The 17416-nt window shown below is 36.1% G+C and overlaps 1 protein-coding gene across 3 annotated transcripts; it reads left to right on the forward strand.

The window, feature by feature from the left end:
* The first annotated feature begins 9972 nt into the window (after window positions 1-9972).
* Window positions 9973-17060, forward strand: LOC100116152 (centrosomal protein of 104 kDa). Of its 3 annotated transcripts, none has more exons than XR_004227012.2 (16): window positions 9973-10269; window positions 10343-10507; window positions 10784-10995; window positions 11110-11296; window positions 11391-11602; window positions 11701-11908; window positions 12086-12230; window positions 12369-12495; window positions 12579-12805; window positions 13118-13387; window positions 14059-14272; window positions 14464-14639; window positions 14873-14993; window positions 15079-15180; window positions 16279-16404; window positions 16473-17054. XR_004227012.2 is itself a non-coding variant. In XM_001600648.5 (16 exons), exons 1-16 carry the CDS (start codon window positions 10230-10232, stop codon window positions 16541-16543), a joined length of 2628 nt encoding a protein of 875 aa, XP_001600698.1. In that variant the 5' UTR covers window positions 9987-10229; the 3' UTR covers window positions 16544-17060. The 3 variants fall into 3 exon arrangements, 2 of the variants coding, with proteins under 2 accessions (XP_001600698.1, XP_016844299.1); XM_001600648.5 differs by having other exon boundaries at window positions 9987-10269; window positions 14848-14993; window positions 16473-17060; XM_016988810.3 differs by having other exon boundaries at window positions 9987-10269; window positions 10853-10995; window positions 14848-14993.
* The last annotated feature ends 356 nt before the right edge of the window (window positions 17061-17416 follow it).

A 17416-nucleotide genomic window follows, 5' to 3' on the forward strand; every position in this document is an offset into this window, starting at 1 on the left:
ATTTCTTTCACGACCAACTCTGACCTGGTGGATAAATTAAAACTATATGCGGTTGACTATAATCATCGTATAGTCATGGGGGACCTGAACGCAGATATGTTGTCGACGTCTCAGGATGCGAATTTTGTCAGGGATTAGGCCTGTGAGTTGAATCTCAAATTAGTTGAACATGGCACGACGCACCACGTCGGGGAGTCTCATACGTGGATTGACGTAATCTATGCTGACGACAATGAAGTAGTGCTGAACGCGAACAACATGATGGCGACCTTTCCGAGTAGGTATAACATCATTGATTTTACGTTTCGGACTCCAATGTCGGAATCTCCTACTCTAACTCTATTCTTTTATAGAGATTTTAAATCCATCAGGTGCGAAGAGCTTCTTTCCATTCTCGAAACCTGCGATTGGTCGACCATCAGTTGCCCGGGCATGACCACAGACAGTAAATTAGAAGCGCTTAGTGGTAACATCATGACTGTCATTGAAAAACTTGCCCCTTTAAAAAAATTTAAACCCAAAAATAAAAAATCTTCACCGTGGGTCAACGCAGAACTTCAAGACCTTTATGATAAGCGTAATGCGGTCGAACGAAGATTCAAAAGGACCCGTGACTCGAGGTTCTGGTCGGAATTCCAGTCTCTTGCGGCTCAAGCAGAACAGCGCACAATCGAGGCGCGAGAGGCTTTTATTCGGGCCAGAATTTCGGAGGCCCTGAGCAACAACAAAAAGATCTGGATTGATAATCTTGGACTATTGTCCACGACTAAGGAGGAACTGCACGGTTTCTCCCCAGGCGAGCTCAATGCCCACTTTGCCGGGGTCTCCGTATCAGAATCAGAGAGCGAGGTGAAATTGGATGAGATTGTGGCGACGGCCAGTGAAGCTGGTTTCACTTTCCGTGAAATCACTTTTTCGGACGTGGTCCTGGCCGTTGCGCATTTCTCATCACAGGCAAAAGGGGAGGATGGCATTCCTCAGGATGTCATTGCTAAATCCATTCCGGTCCTGGGCCACCACCTTGCATCTATTTTTAACTCCTCTCTGTCTAGTGGCATCTTCCCTGGAGCCTGGAAAAAGGCCTGTCTAGTGCCCCTCAAGAAAACGGCAATACCATCAGCCGCTTCAGACTTTCGTCTGATCGTTCTGTTATGTTTTCTTGCCAAGGTTCTAGAGAAGATTGTTCACGACCAGATATCCGAGTACTTACAAGGAAAGGTACCCAACCCAAACTCACCGATTTTGATGATTTTCATATATGTTGTAGAACATAAAAAAATAAGAGACACGTATTTTTTTTTATCGGCTAATTTTCACTTTTAAGAGATAAAAACCTCCCCTAAAGTTAACCCCCAAAAAGCGTTTTTTTTAAATATCTCGGCTTAAAATTAATATTTTTCAATGAAACAAATTGGAGGTTATTTCTTACAAAAAGAGCAAGTATTTCATGGTGATTTGAAGAGTAAGGGTAGCATCCCCTGTTTTTTAGGGGTTGAAAACATATATTTTTTGGCATAATTTTATAATAAAAATGTTTAAACCGACTAAAAAAAATTGGAAAAAATGTTTAAACATCCTTAATAACAAAATTTAGTTGACGTCTTTCGGTGTTTTCATAAATATTACCCCTAAGGGGGTAAACCACCCCTAACACAAAATAACTGTAAATATGTAATTCAATACATAATATTTCGTAGAAAGTTTGTATATAGAGGTTTTCGAGGTCGCTGATTACAAATCTGTTATCAGATTTTGAAAATTCAAAATGGCGGAACCAATAGGACGGAAATATCGAAAAAAAATTTTATATAATAAAAAAGTTTTAAACGACTAAAAAATTTGGAAAAAATTTGTAAACATCTATAATAAACAAATTAAGTTTTTCGGTTTTTTCATAGATACTTCCCCTTAGGGGGGTAAACTACCCCTAACACAAAATAACTATAAGTATACTTCAATCCATAATATTTTGTAGAAGGTTTGTATATAGAGGTTTTCGAGGTCGCTGATTACAAATCTGTTATCAGATTTTGAAAATTCAAAATGGCGGATCCAATATGGTGGACGGAAATGTCGAAAAAAAATTTAATTAAATCCATCAGGTGCGAAGAGCTTCTTTCCATTCTCGAAACCTGCGATTGGTCGACCATCAGTTGCCCGGGCATGACCACAGACAGTAAATTAGAAGCGCTTAGTGGTAACATCATGACTGTCATTGAAAAACTTGCCCCTTTAAAAAAATTTAAACCCAAAAATAAAAAATCTTCACCGTGGGTCAACGCAGAACTTCAAGACCTTTATGATAAGCGTAATGCGGTCGAACGAAGATTCAAAAGGACCCGTGACTCGAGGTTCTGGTCGGAATTCCAGTCTCTTGCGGCTCAAGCAGAACAGCGCACAATCGAGGCGCGAGAGGCTTTTATTCGGGCCAGAATTTCGGAGGCCCTGAGCAACAACAAAAAGATCTGGATTGATAATCTTGGACTATTGTCCACGACTAAGGAGGAACTGCACGGTTTCTCCCCAGGCGAGCTCAATGCCCACTTTGCCGGGGTCTCCGTATCAGAATCAGAGAGCGAGGTGAAATTGGATGAGATTGTGGCGACGGCCAGTGAAGCTGGTTTCACTTTCCGTGAAATCACTTTTTCGGACGTGGTCCTGGCCGTTGCGCATTTCTCATCACAGGCAAAAGGGGAGGATGGCATTCCTCAGGATGTCATTGCTAAATCCATTCCGGTCCTGGGCCACCACCTTGCATCTATTTTTAACTCCTCTCTGTCTAGTGGCATCTTCCCTGGAGCCTGGAAAAAGGCCTGTCTAGTGCCCCTCAAGAAAACGGCAATACCATCAGCCGCTTCAGACTTTCGTCTGATCGTTCTGTTATGTTTTCTTGCCAAGGTTCTAGAGAAGATTGTTCACGACCAGATATCCGAGTACTTACAAGGAAAGGTACCCAACCCAAACTCACCGATTTTGATGATTTTCATATATGTTGTAGAACATAAAAAAATAAGAGACACGTATTTTTTTTTATCGGCTAATTTTCACTTTTAAGAGATAAAAACCTCCCCTAAAGTTAACCCCCAAAAAGCGTTTTTTTTAAATATCTCGGCTTAAAATTAATATTTTTCAATGAAACAAATTGGAGGTTATTTCTTACAAAAAGAGCAAGTATTTCATGGTGATTTGAAGAGTAAGGGTAGCATCCCCTGTTTTTTAGGGGTTGAAAACATATATTTTTTGGCATAATTTTATAATAAAAATGTTTAAACCGACTAAAAAAAATTGGAAAAAATGTTTAAACATCCTTAATAACAAAATTTAGTTGACGTCTTTCGGTGTTTTCATAAATATTACCCCTAAGGGGGTAAACCACCCCTAACACAAAATAACTGTAAATATGTAATTCAATACATAATATTTCGTAGAAAGTTTGTATATAGAGGTTTTCGAGGTCGCTGATTACAAATCTGTTATCAGATTTTGAAAATTCAAAATGGCGGAACCAATAGGACGGAAATATCGAAAAAAAATTTTATATAATAAAAAAGTTTTAAACGACTAAAAAATTTGGAAAAAATTTGTAAACATCTATAATAAACAAATTAAGTTTTTCGGTTTTTTCATAGATACTTCCCCTTAGGGGGGTAAACTACCCCTAACACAAAATAACTATAAGTATACTTCAATCCATAATATTTTGTAGAAGGTTTGTATATAGAGGTTTTCGAGGTCGCTGATTACAAATCTGTTATCAGATTTTGAAAATTCAAAATGGCGGATCCAATATGGTGGACGGAAATGTCGAAAAAAAATTTTAACTTTCAAAAAAACTTGTTTACAAATGTGTGATCTTTGTAGCCTGTACATGTGAACTAAAGAGCCTTAAACCCTAAACCCCTAAAGAACAAATAGGCTAAATGGTTGTGCATTTTAACCAAACGACTCCAAACCCCTAACCTCCAGACAAGCCGAAGGCCTATGCTTTACCGTAGACACGAGTATAGACATATTACCGATATTTTATTCTATCATTTTGTATGTAACAAATAACGTCTCGTTTTATGTTTCAATCAAAGATTATTTATTTTTCTGCTTTTATAAATTAGCATAATTTCAAAAGTAATTTCATAAATTATAAAGTATTTCATAAATTGCATAATTATATAATTTTATAAATTCAAAAAGTCCACACTTTTTTGCAAATGAAAAAACATAGGTTAATAAAATTAGTTTATCAAACTCTTTTGCGTTTTGTAATAAAATTTAATGTTGTCAAACTTGGGAGTTTTTCATTGTTACAATTATTTCGTAAGCCAAATGTTTTTTAGATGAATTCTCGAAGTAATGATTATTGTATCTATAGTAAAATATTTACAGTCTGGAATTCCATAATAATACTATTTGATACGATTTAATGAATTTATCAAAAAATCTAAATTTAATAATAAATATTATTCTAATTATTATTATTATTTTTCATTATCATTGCTATTATCAGTATTACTGTTATTATTGCTATTGCAATTATGCTTATTCTTCTTCTTCTTATTATTATTATTATATTACTATGATAATTTTTGTTATTGGTAAAAATACATAAAAGAATATTAATACTCGAACTTCATTTGCAATTAAAGAACACGTTATTAAAAGGGAATTTTATATGCATTCATTAGTTTAATGAATGTTATCGTACATTCAATGATAATTCCACAGATAAATGTCTTTCACTCACAAAAGTTGTTGACAATATGTGCGAATCAGTATGTTCTTTTTTTAGATTGTTTTCATCGAGTGTTTACCTCAGCTGCCTGTGTTATTTTTTAGGCAGTGAGTGAGTTTTGTGGGTATTCTAGTTCGATGCCGGAAAGTACGAATAGTACGTCTTTTTGTTTGTCAGTGGTATCATACAGTTGTAGAAAATTTTCTTTAGTGATTTTATATAGATTTACATTATTCAATTTCAAAGTGAATAAAAGTTGAATAAAACCAAAAATAGAGTTTTCCGAACATCACAAAGTGGAACGAGAATTCTTCTCCAATGCATAAATTAATGATTTGATTCAATTTACATTCACTCGTTTTATTCTGGTAGAAATGTAGCAGTCGTGCCTTACATGCAAAAACACAGCTTGTATAAATTTTACCGCTTGTTTTCATTTTAGATTGAAAAATGAAAATTAATCCGTTAAACGTTCTAAACTTATTATTAGCATACTTTCAAGCGTTAAACATACCAGATAGTGTCACGAATTATCACGAAACAGAGTTGGCCGAAAAAATAAAAGAAATTTTAATAGATGCAACACATGATTTCAACGATGTAGAAATGATTACTGATGACTCTTTGGATTTTCAAGAAGAGTATAAAGACCATAATGTGGAAATAATTAAAGATGAAGTGCAACATCATTTTCCTGATCCGGATATAGCACCAACAAATCAATGTACAGCAGATAATGAAGAACTAGATTTTGAATACAAAAAAAGAGCTGTAGAATTTTGGAGAAGTAGCAAAACGAAGCAAAATTTAAGTCTCAAAACAGTGCAAAACAGATTCAAAAAAGTATCATCTATTAGTCAGCTACGTCGTTGGGCTCATTCAATTAATAAAGGTGGCACGTATAGAGAAAAAGTAGCACAAATTTGTCAGTATACCCTGGATAATTTTCAAGCAGCTCTCGACAGTGGTTCAATTATCCATGATGAAGATATAATTCGATGGGCCTTACAAGCTAAAAAAGAAATTGGTTTTGATGATATTAGATTCAAAGCTTCTAAACATTGGTTACTCAAATTTAAGCAAGCACACCGAATAGTTTCTAGGAAAATAAATAAGTTCATAACAAGAAAAACACTAGAAAGTAGTGCAGAACTTACGGCTAAAGCTGAAGCATTTATCGATGACGTTAAATCGTGTATACCAAGGATTGGACTCGAAAATTTGTATAATACAGATCAGAGCGGATTTCAGCTAGAAATGCATTCTGGAAGAACATTAGCAGTAGAAGGAGAAAAGCAAGTGCAATGTCTGGTACAGTCAATTTCAGCAACAACGCATAGTTATACTATACAGCCACTAATATCAGCTACTGGACAACTGTTGTCACCGCTATTTCTTGTTTTAAAGGAACCAAGTGGCAAGTTTGGCCCTATTGTAGAACAAAACATATTTAGACCAGAAAACGTGTACGTGGAAGCATCCAAATCTGGAAAATTAACAACAAGTAAGGGAACTAATAACAATTTTTACATTGTAATATCGTTGGTCAGTTAATTAGTAAGTCGTTTAATTGCAGATCACTTCAAAATCTGGTTGGAAAAAATATTTTATCCCTATGTAGGCCATCACTCAATACTATTACTTGATTCTTGGAGTGGTCATTGTGACAAAGTTATAGAAGAAACAATGCCACAAAATAAAATTATTAACATAAAAAAATTCCAACTGGAACCACAGGAAAAATACAACCACTTGATGTCTATGGATTCCGTATTTGGAAAAACTTTGTCCGAACATTTTCTGATAATGTAATGTTAATGGATCATGATATGAATTTACATGTGAGAAATAATATAATTAAACTTCAATCATTGGTTCACAACCAACTGTCTTCACCGAGATATATAGATTTGTTTAAATATTCCTGGTATAAAAGCGGTTACGTCAATGAAAAACCAGATAAATTTGATAATCCTATAGATTTCAGTTTTGGAAAGTCTTGTGCAACACATTGTGAAATAGAAGGGTGCACAAACATTGCAATTGTACGATGTGGTTGGTGCAAAAAAGCATTGTGCTTTAAACACTTTTATGAGGACTACCATTATTGTAAAAACATCGTAAAATAATATATTTTATGCTTAATACAAAAAATGCACTATGGCAAAAGATAAAAGATTGTAGATTATTATTATACTCTAATATTATAAACAAAAATACATTATAAGTTGAATTTACAATAAAGGAATTTAAATAACATTCTGATAACAATTTCTACGGAAATTATAAAACTGCTTCACACACAGAATTTTCTTGTTTACAAATTTAGGAATTTGAGGTGGTTTGGTTAAAAAGCACAACCATTTAGCCTATTTGTTCTTTAGGGGTTTAGGGTTTAAGGCTCTTTAGTTCACATGTACAGGCTACAAAGATAACACATTTATAACAAGTTTTTATGAAAGTTAAAATTTTTTTTCGACATTTTCGTCCACCACATTGGTTCCGCCATTTTGAATTTTCAAAATCTGATATCAGATTTGCAAAGAGCGATCTCGAAAACCCTTATATACAAACCTTCTACAAAATATTATGGATTGAAGTATACTTATAGTTATTTTGTGTTAGGGGTGGTTTGCCCCAAAAAGGGTAGTATCTATGAAAAAATCGAAAAACTTAATTTGTTTATTATAGATGTTTACAAATTTTTTCCAATTTTTTTAGTCGTTTAAAACTTTTTTATTATATAAAATTTTTTTTCGATATTTCCGTCCTATTGGTTCCGCCATTTTGAATTTTCAAAATCTGATAGATTTGTAATCAGCGACCTCGAAAACCTCTATATACAAACTTTCTACGAAATATTATGTATTGAATTACATATTTACAGTTATTTTGTGTTAGGGGTGGTTTACCCCCTTAGGGGTAATATTTATGAAAACACCGAAAGACGTCAACTAAATTTTGTTATTAAGGATGTTTAAACATTTTTTCCAATTTTTTTTAGTCGGTTTAAACATTTTTATTATAAAATTATGCCAAAAAATATATGTTTTCAACCCCTAAAAAATAGGGGATGCTACTCTTACTCTTCAAATCACCATGAAATACTTGCTCTTTTTGTAAGAAATAACCTCCAATTTGTTTCATTGAAAAATATTAATTTTAAGCCGAGATATTCAAAAAAAACGCTTTTTGGGGGTTAACTTTAGGGGAGGTTTTTACCCCTTAAAAGTGAAAATTAGCCGATAAAAAAAAAATACGTGTCTCTTATTTTTTTATGTTCTACAACATATATGAAAATCATCAAAATCGGTGAGTTCGGGTTGGGTACCTTTCCTTGTTAGATCCTTTAGATCCTGCACCACCGAGGAACTGCGTAAGCAGCTGGCGGGCGCTCTTGCCACCCCGCACTTGGATTACTGCTCTCTTGTCTACCTTGACGTATCAGGTCAACAAAGCACACGACTTCAACGATTGCAGAACTCATGTGTGAGATACATATGTGGTGCTAGAAGGGACGAGCACATCTCCCCTTATAGGATGAAGATAGGCTGGGTTCCAGTGAAGGCAAGAAGGGAGTTATTTGCGGCGGTGATGCTTTATAAAGCAATTGTAATGGGACAGCCGCCGTATCTTGCTGCCCTTTTTGATAGGAACCAGTCTAGAACCTCAGCTAGGTATCCGCAAGAACTAGTGGTGCCTAGCGCGCGTACCGATGCGGGGCTATATTCCTTTAAAGCCCAGGGCGCGCGCCTCTGGAATTCTCTCCCGCGCGACGTGAGAGATCTCCCGTCGCTTAAATCTTTTAAGGCTGTGATGCGGAGGCGCATATACGTACGCGAGATTGAGTGTACTGCCGATCAGAACACTGATTCTGCGACTGTTTCGTGACTCCGTTAGATATTGTACCGTCCAAATATTTATTCTATTTATTTATTTATATTATTAATGTATTTTAACATCTATGACCAAAGGTTTTTATTTAAGTGACGTGATAGAGTAGTAAATAAGAAGAAAAAATGTACATAATGCGTAATACGAATCTGTGATAAATTAATGACAATATGTGATACATATGTATTTTTGACTTGTGCAAAATAAAGGCTAATCTATCTATATAGATTATCCATATGGAAAATCCACCTGGATATCCAGGTATATATTTTCAACAGGGAATACACCGACACATCTATCAATGCGATGATGGTGGTGTCGTTGAATGACAAATGTAAGACAAATGTAAGCTGTGATATAACTATTGTAAAAAATGTGATAAACCGTCTAGTATCGTACCTTGTAATTGTATTGTATATTGTATTGACTTTGTAGATTAGCGAAAATGAAATTTATTTGTACTTGATCGTCACGTCGTGTGACAAATTTGTGATGACAAAGCATAATATAATTGTGATATGTATATATATATATATATATATTTTTTTTTTTGACTAGTGCAAAATAAATCAATAATAATAATAATAATAACATCGAGGAATAGCACGGCCGCAGGTAACGCAATTTCTGGCGCCTCCGCATGCACAGGGGCAAAAGGGTTGAAAATCACGCAGTAGGCACATTATCAACGGGCAATAAAAGCTCGCATGCGAGGGCTGCTTATTACGCGAGTATAATAACAGCGGTTCGGGCCGCGCGGGTAATGGCAAGGTAAGAGGCGCAGAACTCGAACACGTGCACGCGCGCACGTGGTTGCGGCCGTTCCAGCGTGTATATACATGCGCGTACAGATACTGTTCTATGTACATATGTGTGCGCATCGCGTATCAGCTCGCGCGCTGGCACGCGTATAGGCCAATCCTCGCGCCGCACCCTCTGACGTCACGCACAGCCTCCGCTATTATTGATCCGAGCGCCGCGTTCGCGAAAATGGGAGAGATTGACGCCTGTCTCGAGCGTTCCATCGTCATTCCGACGAATTAAGTAAAGCATATTCGCAACGTTACTCGCGCGAACGCTGCACATTTGCAGGATAGCCTTCTCTGCCCGAAGAGCGCGGTATAACTCGATACAACACGCAACTATGCTACGCGGCGATCCCAAAAATTATCGACGTCCTGATATGAGCGTACGCGCGCGAGCCTGCTTTTTCTCTCTCTTGGCCAGCTACGTTCTGACAGCGAGCTCATTCGCATATACTTATATGTGTTCGGAAAGCTTTCCCCATCGCAGTGGGATTTTCGACGGCGCCTGCGGATCAGGCGCGGGCGAGCGAGTGGCGGCGCACTATCACGCACGCACAGAGCACACTCGCGCGTCAGTGTCGCCTCATCAGTTTGCTCGCGAGCTCTGCAGCGCCAGGACGCGCGGTGCGAGGGGTCCGCGCAGGCTTCCTCTCGACCCTCTCGGACTCCCGTCTTCCCGAAACGAGCTTTCAGATGGCCGTGCCTTTTACCTTCGCTTGCACGCTTTCCTACGTGGCATCCGTGCACACCGCGCCTCCCGCTGCTCACAGCCCACGCCGCGCATAGCGCGCTGATCCTGCAACATGCCCAGGCAAATCGGATTCAGCGTCCTGTCCGCGACCAGTAAGCCGCTTTCGCATGACGCCGATTCACGAGCATCATTCTAAGCTTGATCTTGTTCGCGGGCTGTTCGTAGGTGAGGACGAAAGGCACTCGTCGCTCGAGTTGAACATCCACGGCCCGACCGTCCGCGGATGGCAAAGTGCGAGGAGGTGCACGTATCCTCAGGAAATCATACTTCGCCTCAACAAGCCTGCTAAGCTCACCAGGATCCAAGTGTTGGCCCACCAATATCTCATTCGTAAGGCGATTCATTCATTTTCAAATGCTCGCACTATAAAGCTCTTGCGCCTTGCGCTTAAATTCCAGATTCATCCTAGAATTCGCGCGTATCGTACTATATATTATAGGTGCATGCGTATATGTTAATTGGTGTGAATTAGTTCATAGTGCGCGTGTCTCATAGATCCAAAACTCGCTTCTCATTACTATTAATTTTTACAATTCGAAAGATCAGTTAACGAATGAACAATTAATCATATACATATTCGATGAATTTTGAAATTTTCGAATGCAGCTGAAAAATTAGAAATCTGGACGTCGAGTAAGGAGCACCCAATGTGTTTGTCCGACTTTACTTATCTAGGTTACATCACATTATCGGATAATGGCTCAACTCTGTACAAGAGCAGAGAACTGAAGAGCGTCGCTCTTCCAGAAACTGACGCACATTCGATTAAGCTAAGGCTCTTCAAGCCGCACTGCAACGCTCACAATGTCTATGACCAGGTGAGTCTTTTGATTTTTTTTTTTTTTCATATCCGCATAGTATAATGATTGATCGCGTGTTATATACCAAGCATGCGGCTGGATGCGCAATCAATAAGAGAGCTCGCGTTGCAGGTTGGCCTCATTGCCGTGAACATTCTCGGAGAAGCATGCGGTCAACAGGCGAGTGGCCAAGGCGAAGCTTCGTACAATCCGCATTATCTTTCGCCGTACGACGATCTGTCCTTCGACATGTACGTCGATAGGGAAGTCGCCAAAATCATCAGGCAAATGGAATTGAAAAAGCTGGCTGCTGTCGAAGGCGAGTTTTATTGCTTCTTATCAATGTTACCGATATACTCTCGTCGCTCCAGTCTAGTTTCAGGCTTAAAACATTATTTTCTACCGCCATACAGATGAACGTTTCGAATACGCGTCGAAGTTGAAAATAGCCATGGAAAGCTTGAGGAAGGCGGGAGAGCGTTTGGGAAAACTGGAATTGGAGAAAAAATACGCGATAGCTCTCGAGGATTACGACAAGGCGAAGACGAAAAAGATTCAAGCCGATGAATTTCGGCAGCAAGTTTATGACAGTTTGGAAATCGAGGATCTGCTCGAAGTGGACGGGGTATGCACGATTAATTACTGTAGTCTGCAATTATATTCTAGATGCGTTCTCGTCATTGAATCTCGAGTGAAACGTATGGAAAATCATTTTTTTTGCAGCCGCTCGAGAAGAATAATATGCTAGCTTTTGAAGAAAAGGAAGATGCCTATGCAGATGCTGTAGCTTCTGTATCCGTGAGAATTCGAGAAGAGGTGGACTGCCATAAAAGATTGTCAGTTCCATCGAGCCGCGAAGGTGCCTTGTCCCCAACCGGACCTGCGAATCAACAGCCAATTTCGCCTCTGCATCAAAAGCCCAACAGTCCTGGTATTTATTTCATCGATATTCTCGAGATTATATATATATATATATATATATATATATATATATATATATATATATATATATATATATATATATATATATATATATATATATATGTAGACACACACACACATGTATATAGATATATTTCATTGAAAGAAACCCCGTTTATTTTTATAGAAATAACCGACAGCCCTCCGAACGGACTTTCGGACCGTCAAAACATATACAAAGGATCTCTCAGAAGAAAAATAAAATCTGCGGGGCCAACTCTCAGAACAAGCTATGAAGCTTACGAGGAAAGAACGATTCCTGCTTTGAGACAGTCAGTTGATATATAACAATTTAGACTTATGACTTTTGTCCGTCCAAAAACTTTATTCTAATTTAGACTTATATAAATATGTACATTTGCCTTTTGCTTGGTATTTATCTATGTACTTTTGTCAACACATTTTTCAAGCTCTCACACGAACGAGTTTACCAGAGAATGCCATACGGATAATGCCGAAGTTAAGCTCCCATCAAAATTAAACGACAGAGAAAAGAAGCAAGCTGCCTTGCCGATAGCAGTTTTTGGAATGGAACTGGTAATTTATATTATACATATTTACTCTTACGCATTAGTTAATTTATACATAAATGTTTTTTAACGCAACATTTCGTGATTCAGGTGGAAAAGTTTTATTCAAAGCAGTTCACGGATAAAGAAGAGGGACTGATCAAATTAAAAGAAGAACTCCGATCGTTCGATCCAGACGTATCAAAACATTCGGCAAACAAAACGGCTAGAGCAGCCATTTTATTGCTACATAGAGCCCTTAGAGATAAAGTCTTTAGTGTTTATAGTTTAGCGGCAGAGCTCATAAGAATATTTTTCTCAGAGTTTTCTAGTGAAAGGTACGCCAGTAGTAGATGTATTAAATCTTGATTCGTACTTTTTTTTGGCCCGGTCCAGAATATTCGTAAAATAGATTTAAAAAGTGTGCATACAGTTTAATGTTTTTCTAGATCTAAAACGAGTCCCATAGGCGTAAATTATAAACCTCAATTTCATTTATACTAGATTCATCATTTCATCAAATGTACTTATATAAATAGTTCAATGTAATAGAATTCTTATCTGATGCAATCTAAAAATAACTTTATATTAAACGTGCTCGATGTTGATATTTTACAATATTCAAAAATTGTAAAAACTTCGGATTTCAGAGTATCTTTGACGGAGCTTGCGAGGAGCGTAGAAAAGATACTTCCTGAACTTTTGACGAAGTCAGGTGATACGACACCTAGAATGCACAACTTGGCCGTGCACACTATCCTCAGTATGGCTGATTGCAAATGCGTTAGAGACCTCCACATTATACCAGTTCATCTTACGAGACCAGTTAGCAGTAGCACGCATCAAAGGCTAGCGCTCAGCAGGCTTGAAATGGTCGAACAACTGATTCTCAATCACGGGATCTCAATGGACAAACAGAGGTTATTATAAGAACGCAAAATTTATTTTAATTAACATTCTATGGAACAATGGATTCTCGTGACATGGCAATATTCCATTTGTCTGATGGTTATCAAAGTCTATCATACGCGCGAATAAAATTTTTACTATATGAACAATTAACTTTTCTAGTTCGTAATTAAAGCGCATGTTTAAATTTTTAAAATAATTTTTCGTGCATTTTTTACTATTTACTTGTTTTTTCAGTCCATGCTTTTATTAGTACTTAAGAATCCACCATAATTTTGTCGCTTTCTTCAATAACACAGCTCATATGCTATGTGTGCCGTTTTTACAACTATATGTTGTTCCTTGTAAGGAAATGGAAAAGTAAGCACCAAGCTAATTCCTTTTTAACTTTATTAGAAACGTCCAATTTTGTTTTCTTTTATAATCCATGCTTACACACAATTTTAGATGATTATTATTAAAAATATAAATTTTTTAAAAATCATATCACACTATATATTTTTTTAAACATTTTTTGACGTGTCAAAAAAAGTTGCAAATTTATTAGTTTTGTGCTTGATTTCCTATTTTATTAGAAATCTGATCCAGTATTTGCATAGAAATAGCGACAATTTATTGCTATTAAAAAATAAAAAATAAAAAAAATGAAGATGACAGCAATTAATGGAAGAATATTTTTTAGTGGTCTGACATGTCGGACCTTATCTGAATTGGGTTGTTCCGGATTGCATCACCCTGCAGAAGCAGTGAGAAAAGTTTCTGAACGAATTTTAGTGCTAATATACAGGGTAAACCCAAGACTAGTTCGTAAACAGCTGCCGCCTGATGATGACGTAACCAGGAGAAATTTGTTGTATCGTCAATTATTTCACGAATTTGATCTCATCGATTTCGAGGTAAATTTCTGCAATGTAGATTTCTATTAGCCAAGAAAAATATTCAGCATGTATGATTATAAATTTTTGCAACGATTACCTACTACAGATCATTTTACACTGTTACTTCAAAAGTAAACAAACAGTCTCCTCTAAACTTTTTTTCTATCGTACTGTAAAAAGTTGATAAACAAGAATGTTTTATTTCTCAGCGAGGAAAAAAAGTGGAAGTTGGTAAAAAGACAACACCAACGCGAACGAGATCAATCGACAGGAATGTTGCAAATACAGCCAAGAGTCCACCTCACGCTAGTCCACCAGTCAGCGTTCGAAGCTCTGCGAGTGTTACTTCGCAATCCGATACAAGTACAGAAGAGAAATCGGAGAAGTAAGATTTTAAAAATAATTTAGCAGGTTCAGTGTAAAATTAGTAAATTAGTTCGTGTTCGCATTTGATTATACAGTGTTCCTTGCGAACTGCGGTACGTGTTTGAAAAAATGACAAACTTTGTAATTGTTGTAAAAGAGTGACTGTTTCACTGCACCTGTTAAATACGCATAGTTCTAAATGTAGGGAGGTCTAATCGTTTTTTCAGAACGTGCATTTTCTGCTTATCGAAGGGGCAAGTTTTTACGGAGGAGGATTTAAGTGATCATTATTGGGGGAGCTGTCCAATGCTGACCAAATGTGAAGCTTGTAAACAAGTGGTAGAAATTTCATACTTGAATTCTCATTTATTATGTACGTTTAAGAAAATTACAAAATTTCAGTTACAGGCAAATGCGCGCAAGTAATCAATTTTCTACAGTAATCTTTTTTTTTGCAGGTGAATGCGATCATAGAAATAATTACGTTAAGTGTAGCACTTGCAAACAGGCTGTACTCGAGAAAAAATTCACTGAACACACAGGGGATAACGTATGCACAAGTGAGTAAAGATATATGTCTTACTAGAGGAGCTACCAAGTTTCGAGAAAGGGATTGCACTAAGACGTAGGTCTTTATTCGCGAGATATACCCAATTTTACTCAAAATCAACAAAAAAGCCGTGTCAATTCACACGAATGTAACCTTTAATGCATAATCCCTATATAATCCTATATGAAGTTCAAAAGGGGCGCGTGTGCTGGTCGATTCTAAATTCGAAGTTATATTTTAATTTAAATAAGAACAATAACTAAAACAATGAAGTTTGTAATGCGAATTAAATTATAAGAAAGACTCTCAAATATATTTAAACAGACACTAATATATAACAATATTTCACCTCCTAACATCGAATTTCATGGGTGATTGGCCCGAAACGCAAAGGAAAAATGTTATCAACGATTTCTTATAAACTATTACCAAAAATTGTTTATTTTGAGATTCAAAAAATTAATTTCGTAATCTTTAGACGATTTAAAACTGAAATTATTCTCATTATATAAAACTAAGCAACCTGCAAAAAAATTGATGAGATAAATTTCAGTTTTAAATTATCTAAATATTGCGAAATTAATTTTTTGAAACCCAAAATAAACAATTTTAGGTAATAGTTTATAAGAAATTGTTAATAACAATTTCCCTTTGCGTTTTCGGATAAATCGCCCATAAAATTCGAATTTAGGAGGTCGAAATTCATAAGAAAAACTTGGGTGTTAAGTGGGGGATGAGATCGGCCACGGACTTTTATTATGGCACCCGGATTAGTTATAAAAATGTTGTCAAAACGTTGCGAATACGTGGTTAAGTCCGCTCATTGTTTGAAAGAAAGGAAGTTTTGCAAACGAAAAATTGGCACAAAAAGTATCCTGGCATGCACAAATATACATGACAGACAGCTGCTTCGGCTACAGATTTAGCTGCAGACTAATATAGTTAAAATCTTTACTACATATATGTATATAACACTGTCCAATGCTCATTAGAATTAATAATCGCAATGATATGATAGTAATTGTATCATTTGCCAGAGTGAAACATTCAAATGTTAGTCTGTACTGTTTTTTGTTACTATAATCAAACGTTTTGGAACTTTTTCCAGAGCCCATAGAAGGATGCGACCGATGTCCACTTTGTCAAGCATACATTAATAAAAATAAATGGAGAGAACATTTAATGGGTGATCATCCATGCGTAAAAAATTCAAGAGTCACGCTGCAAAAGACTTGTAGGTTTAAACTTCTGCATGAAAATGACAATCATACCTTTGATGGGCTAAAAGCTGATTTTTTTTAGGTTCAAAATCGCCTTCCAAATCACAAGATATTGGCAGTAAGATGACATCTCCAACGGGTAGAGATTATTAACTAAGGCAATCGAGAGCAACGAAATGTAAAAAATATTTTTAGCCTAAGAGTTTTGTTTAATATTTTTATCGATTTGTTAGTTCAGTCTTTTTGAATATTTGTATACACATATTTTTAAATAATAGAATAAGTAAAGTAGAATAAGAAATCCCGTCCTTCGAAAAAAGAATGCAAGTTCTCATTGTAAATTATACATGCAAAATGAGAGCTTTGTTTCTTACGTCGTATAGTTAAAAAAAGTTGACAATTTCCTTATTAGCCGTATGCGCGATTCGTGATAAAGCATATTATTGCTGGTACTACTATTCCAATTGTCTTTTTTAAAATCATATATATCCATACGTCCTTTTGATCCGGCCAGATTTATATATCTTCAAGAGTGTGATGTTCGGATAGTAAAAAATAAGTTTGAATTTATTGATTATTTTGTTTGAATGTTGTGTTGATATTAATAATGTAAAATATACTGCAATTCAATTAATCTGAGAAAATAAAATAAAGAGTTTTTATACAAGAATTTTTTTAATAAAAAATGTTTCTATTGATTACTATATTAATAGTAAATATATATCATGTATTATTTCAGTTCGAAGCAGTGTGGTCTCTAGTTCATGCACTATACGTAACATATAGAGTGCATCTGTAGCTGCCCTGGTAAAAATAACTTATTAAATCCGATTCAAAAGGTAATAGGTTGTAATTGGATTTCTTAATCGGAAATTATTCAATTAAAACCAATTTAATCGATTAAAATCTATTTAATCCGATTATAACTTTTAGTCGGTTTTAATCGGATTCAATCAGTTTTATTTTTCAACAAATATAACATTTTATTTAAAAACACAACTGTTTAAATCCGATTAAGACCGACTA

Source organism: Nasonia vitripennis (genome assembly GCF_009193385.2).
Source record: "Nasonia vitripennis strain AsymCx chromosome 3 unlocalized genomic scaffold, Nvit_psr_1.1 chr3_random0005, whole genome shotgun sequence".
NCBI lineage: Eukaryota > Metazoa > Arthropoda > Insecta > Hymenoptera > Pteromalidae > Nasonia > Nasonia vitripennis.

What these genes read in the sequence shown, in the direction of transcription:
- LOC100116152 (XM_001600648.5), top strand. Translation starts at nt 10,230, where the DNA reads ATGCCCAGGCAAATCGGATTCAGCGTCCTGTCCGCGACCA. An exon ending in GGCCCACCAATATCTCATTC is followed by an intron (nt 10,508 to 10,783) that starts GTAAGGCGATTC and finishes TTTCGAATGCAG; the next exon opens with CTGAAAAATTAGAAATCTGG. An exon ending in TTGATCTCATCGATTTCGAG is followed by an intron (nt 14,273 to 14,463) that starts GTAAATTTCTGC and finishes TTTATTTCTCAG; the next exon opens with CGAGGAAAAAAAGTGGAAGT.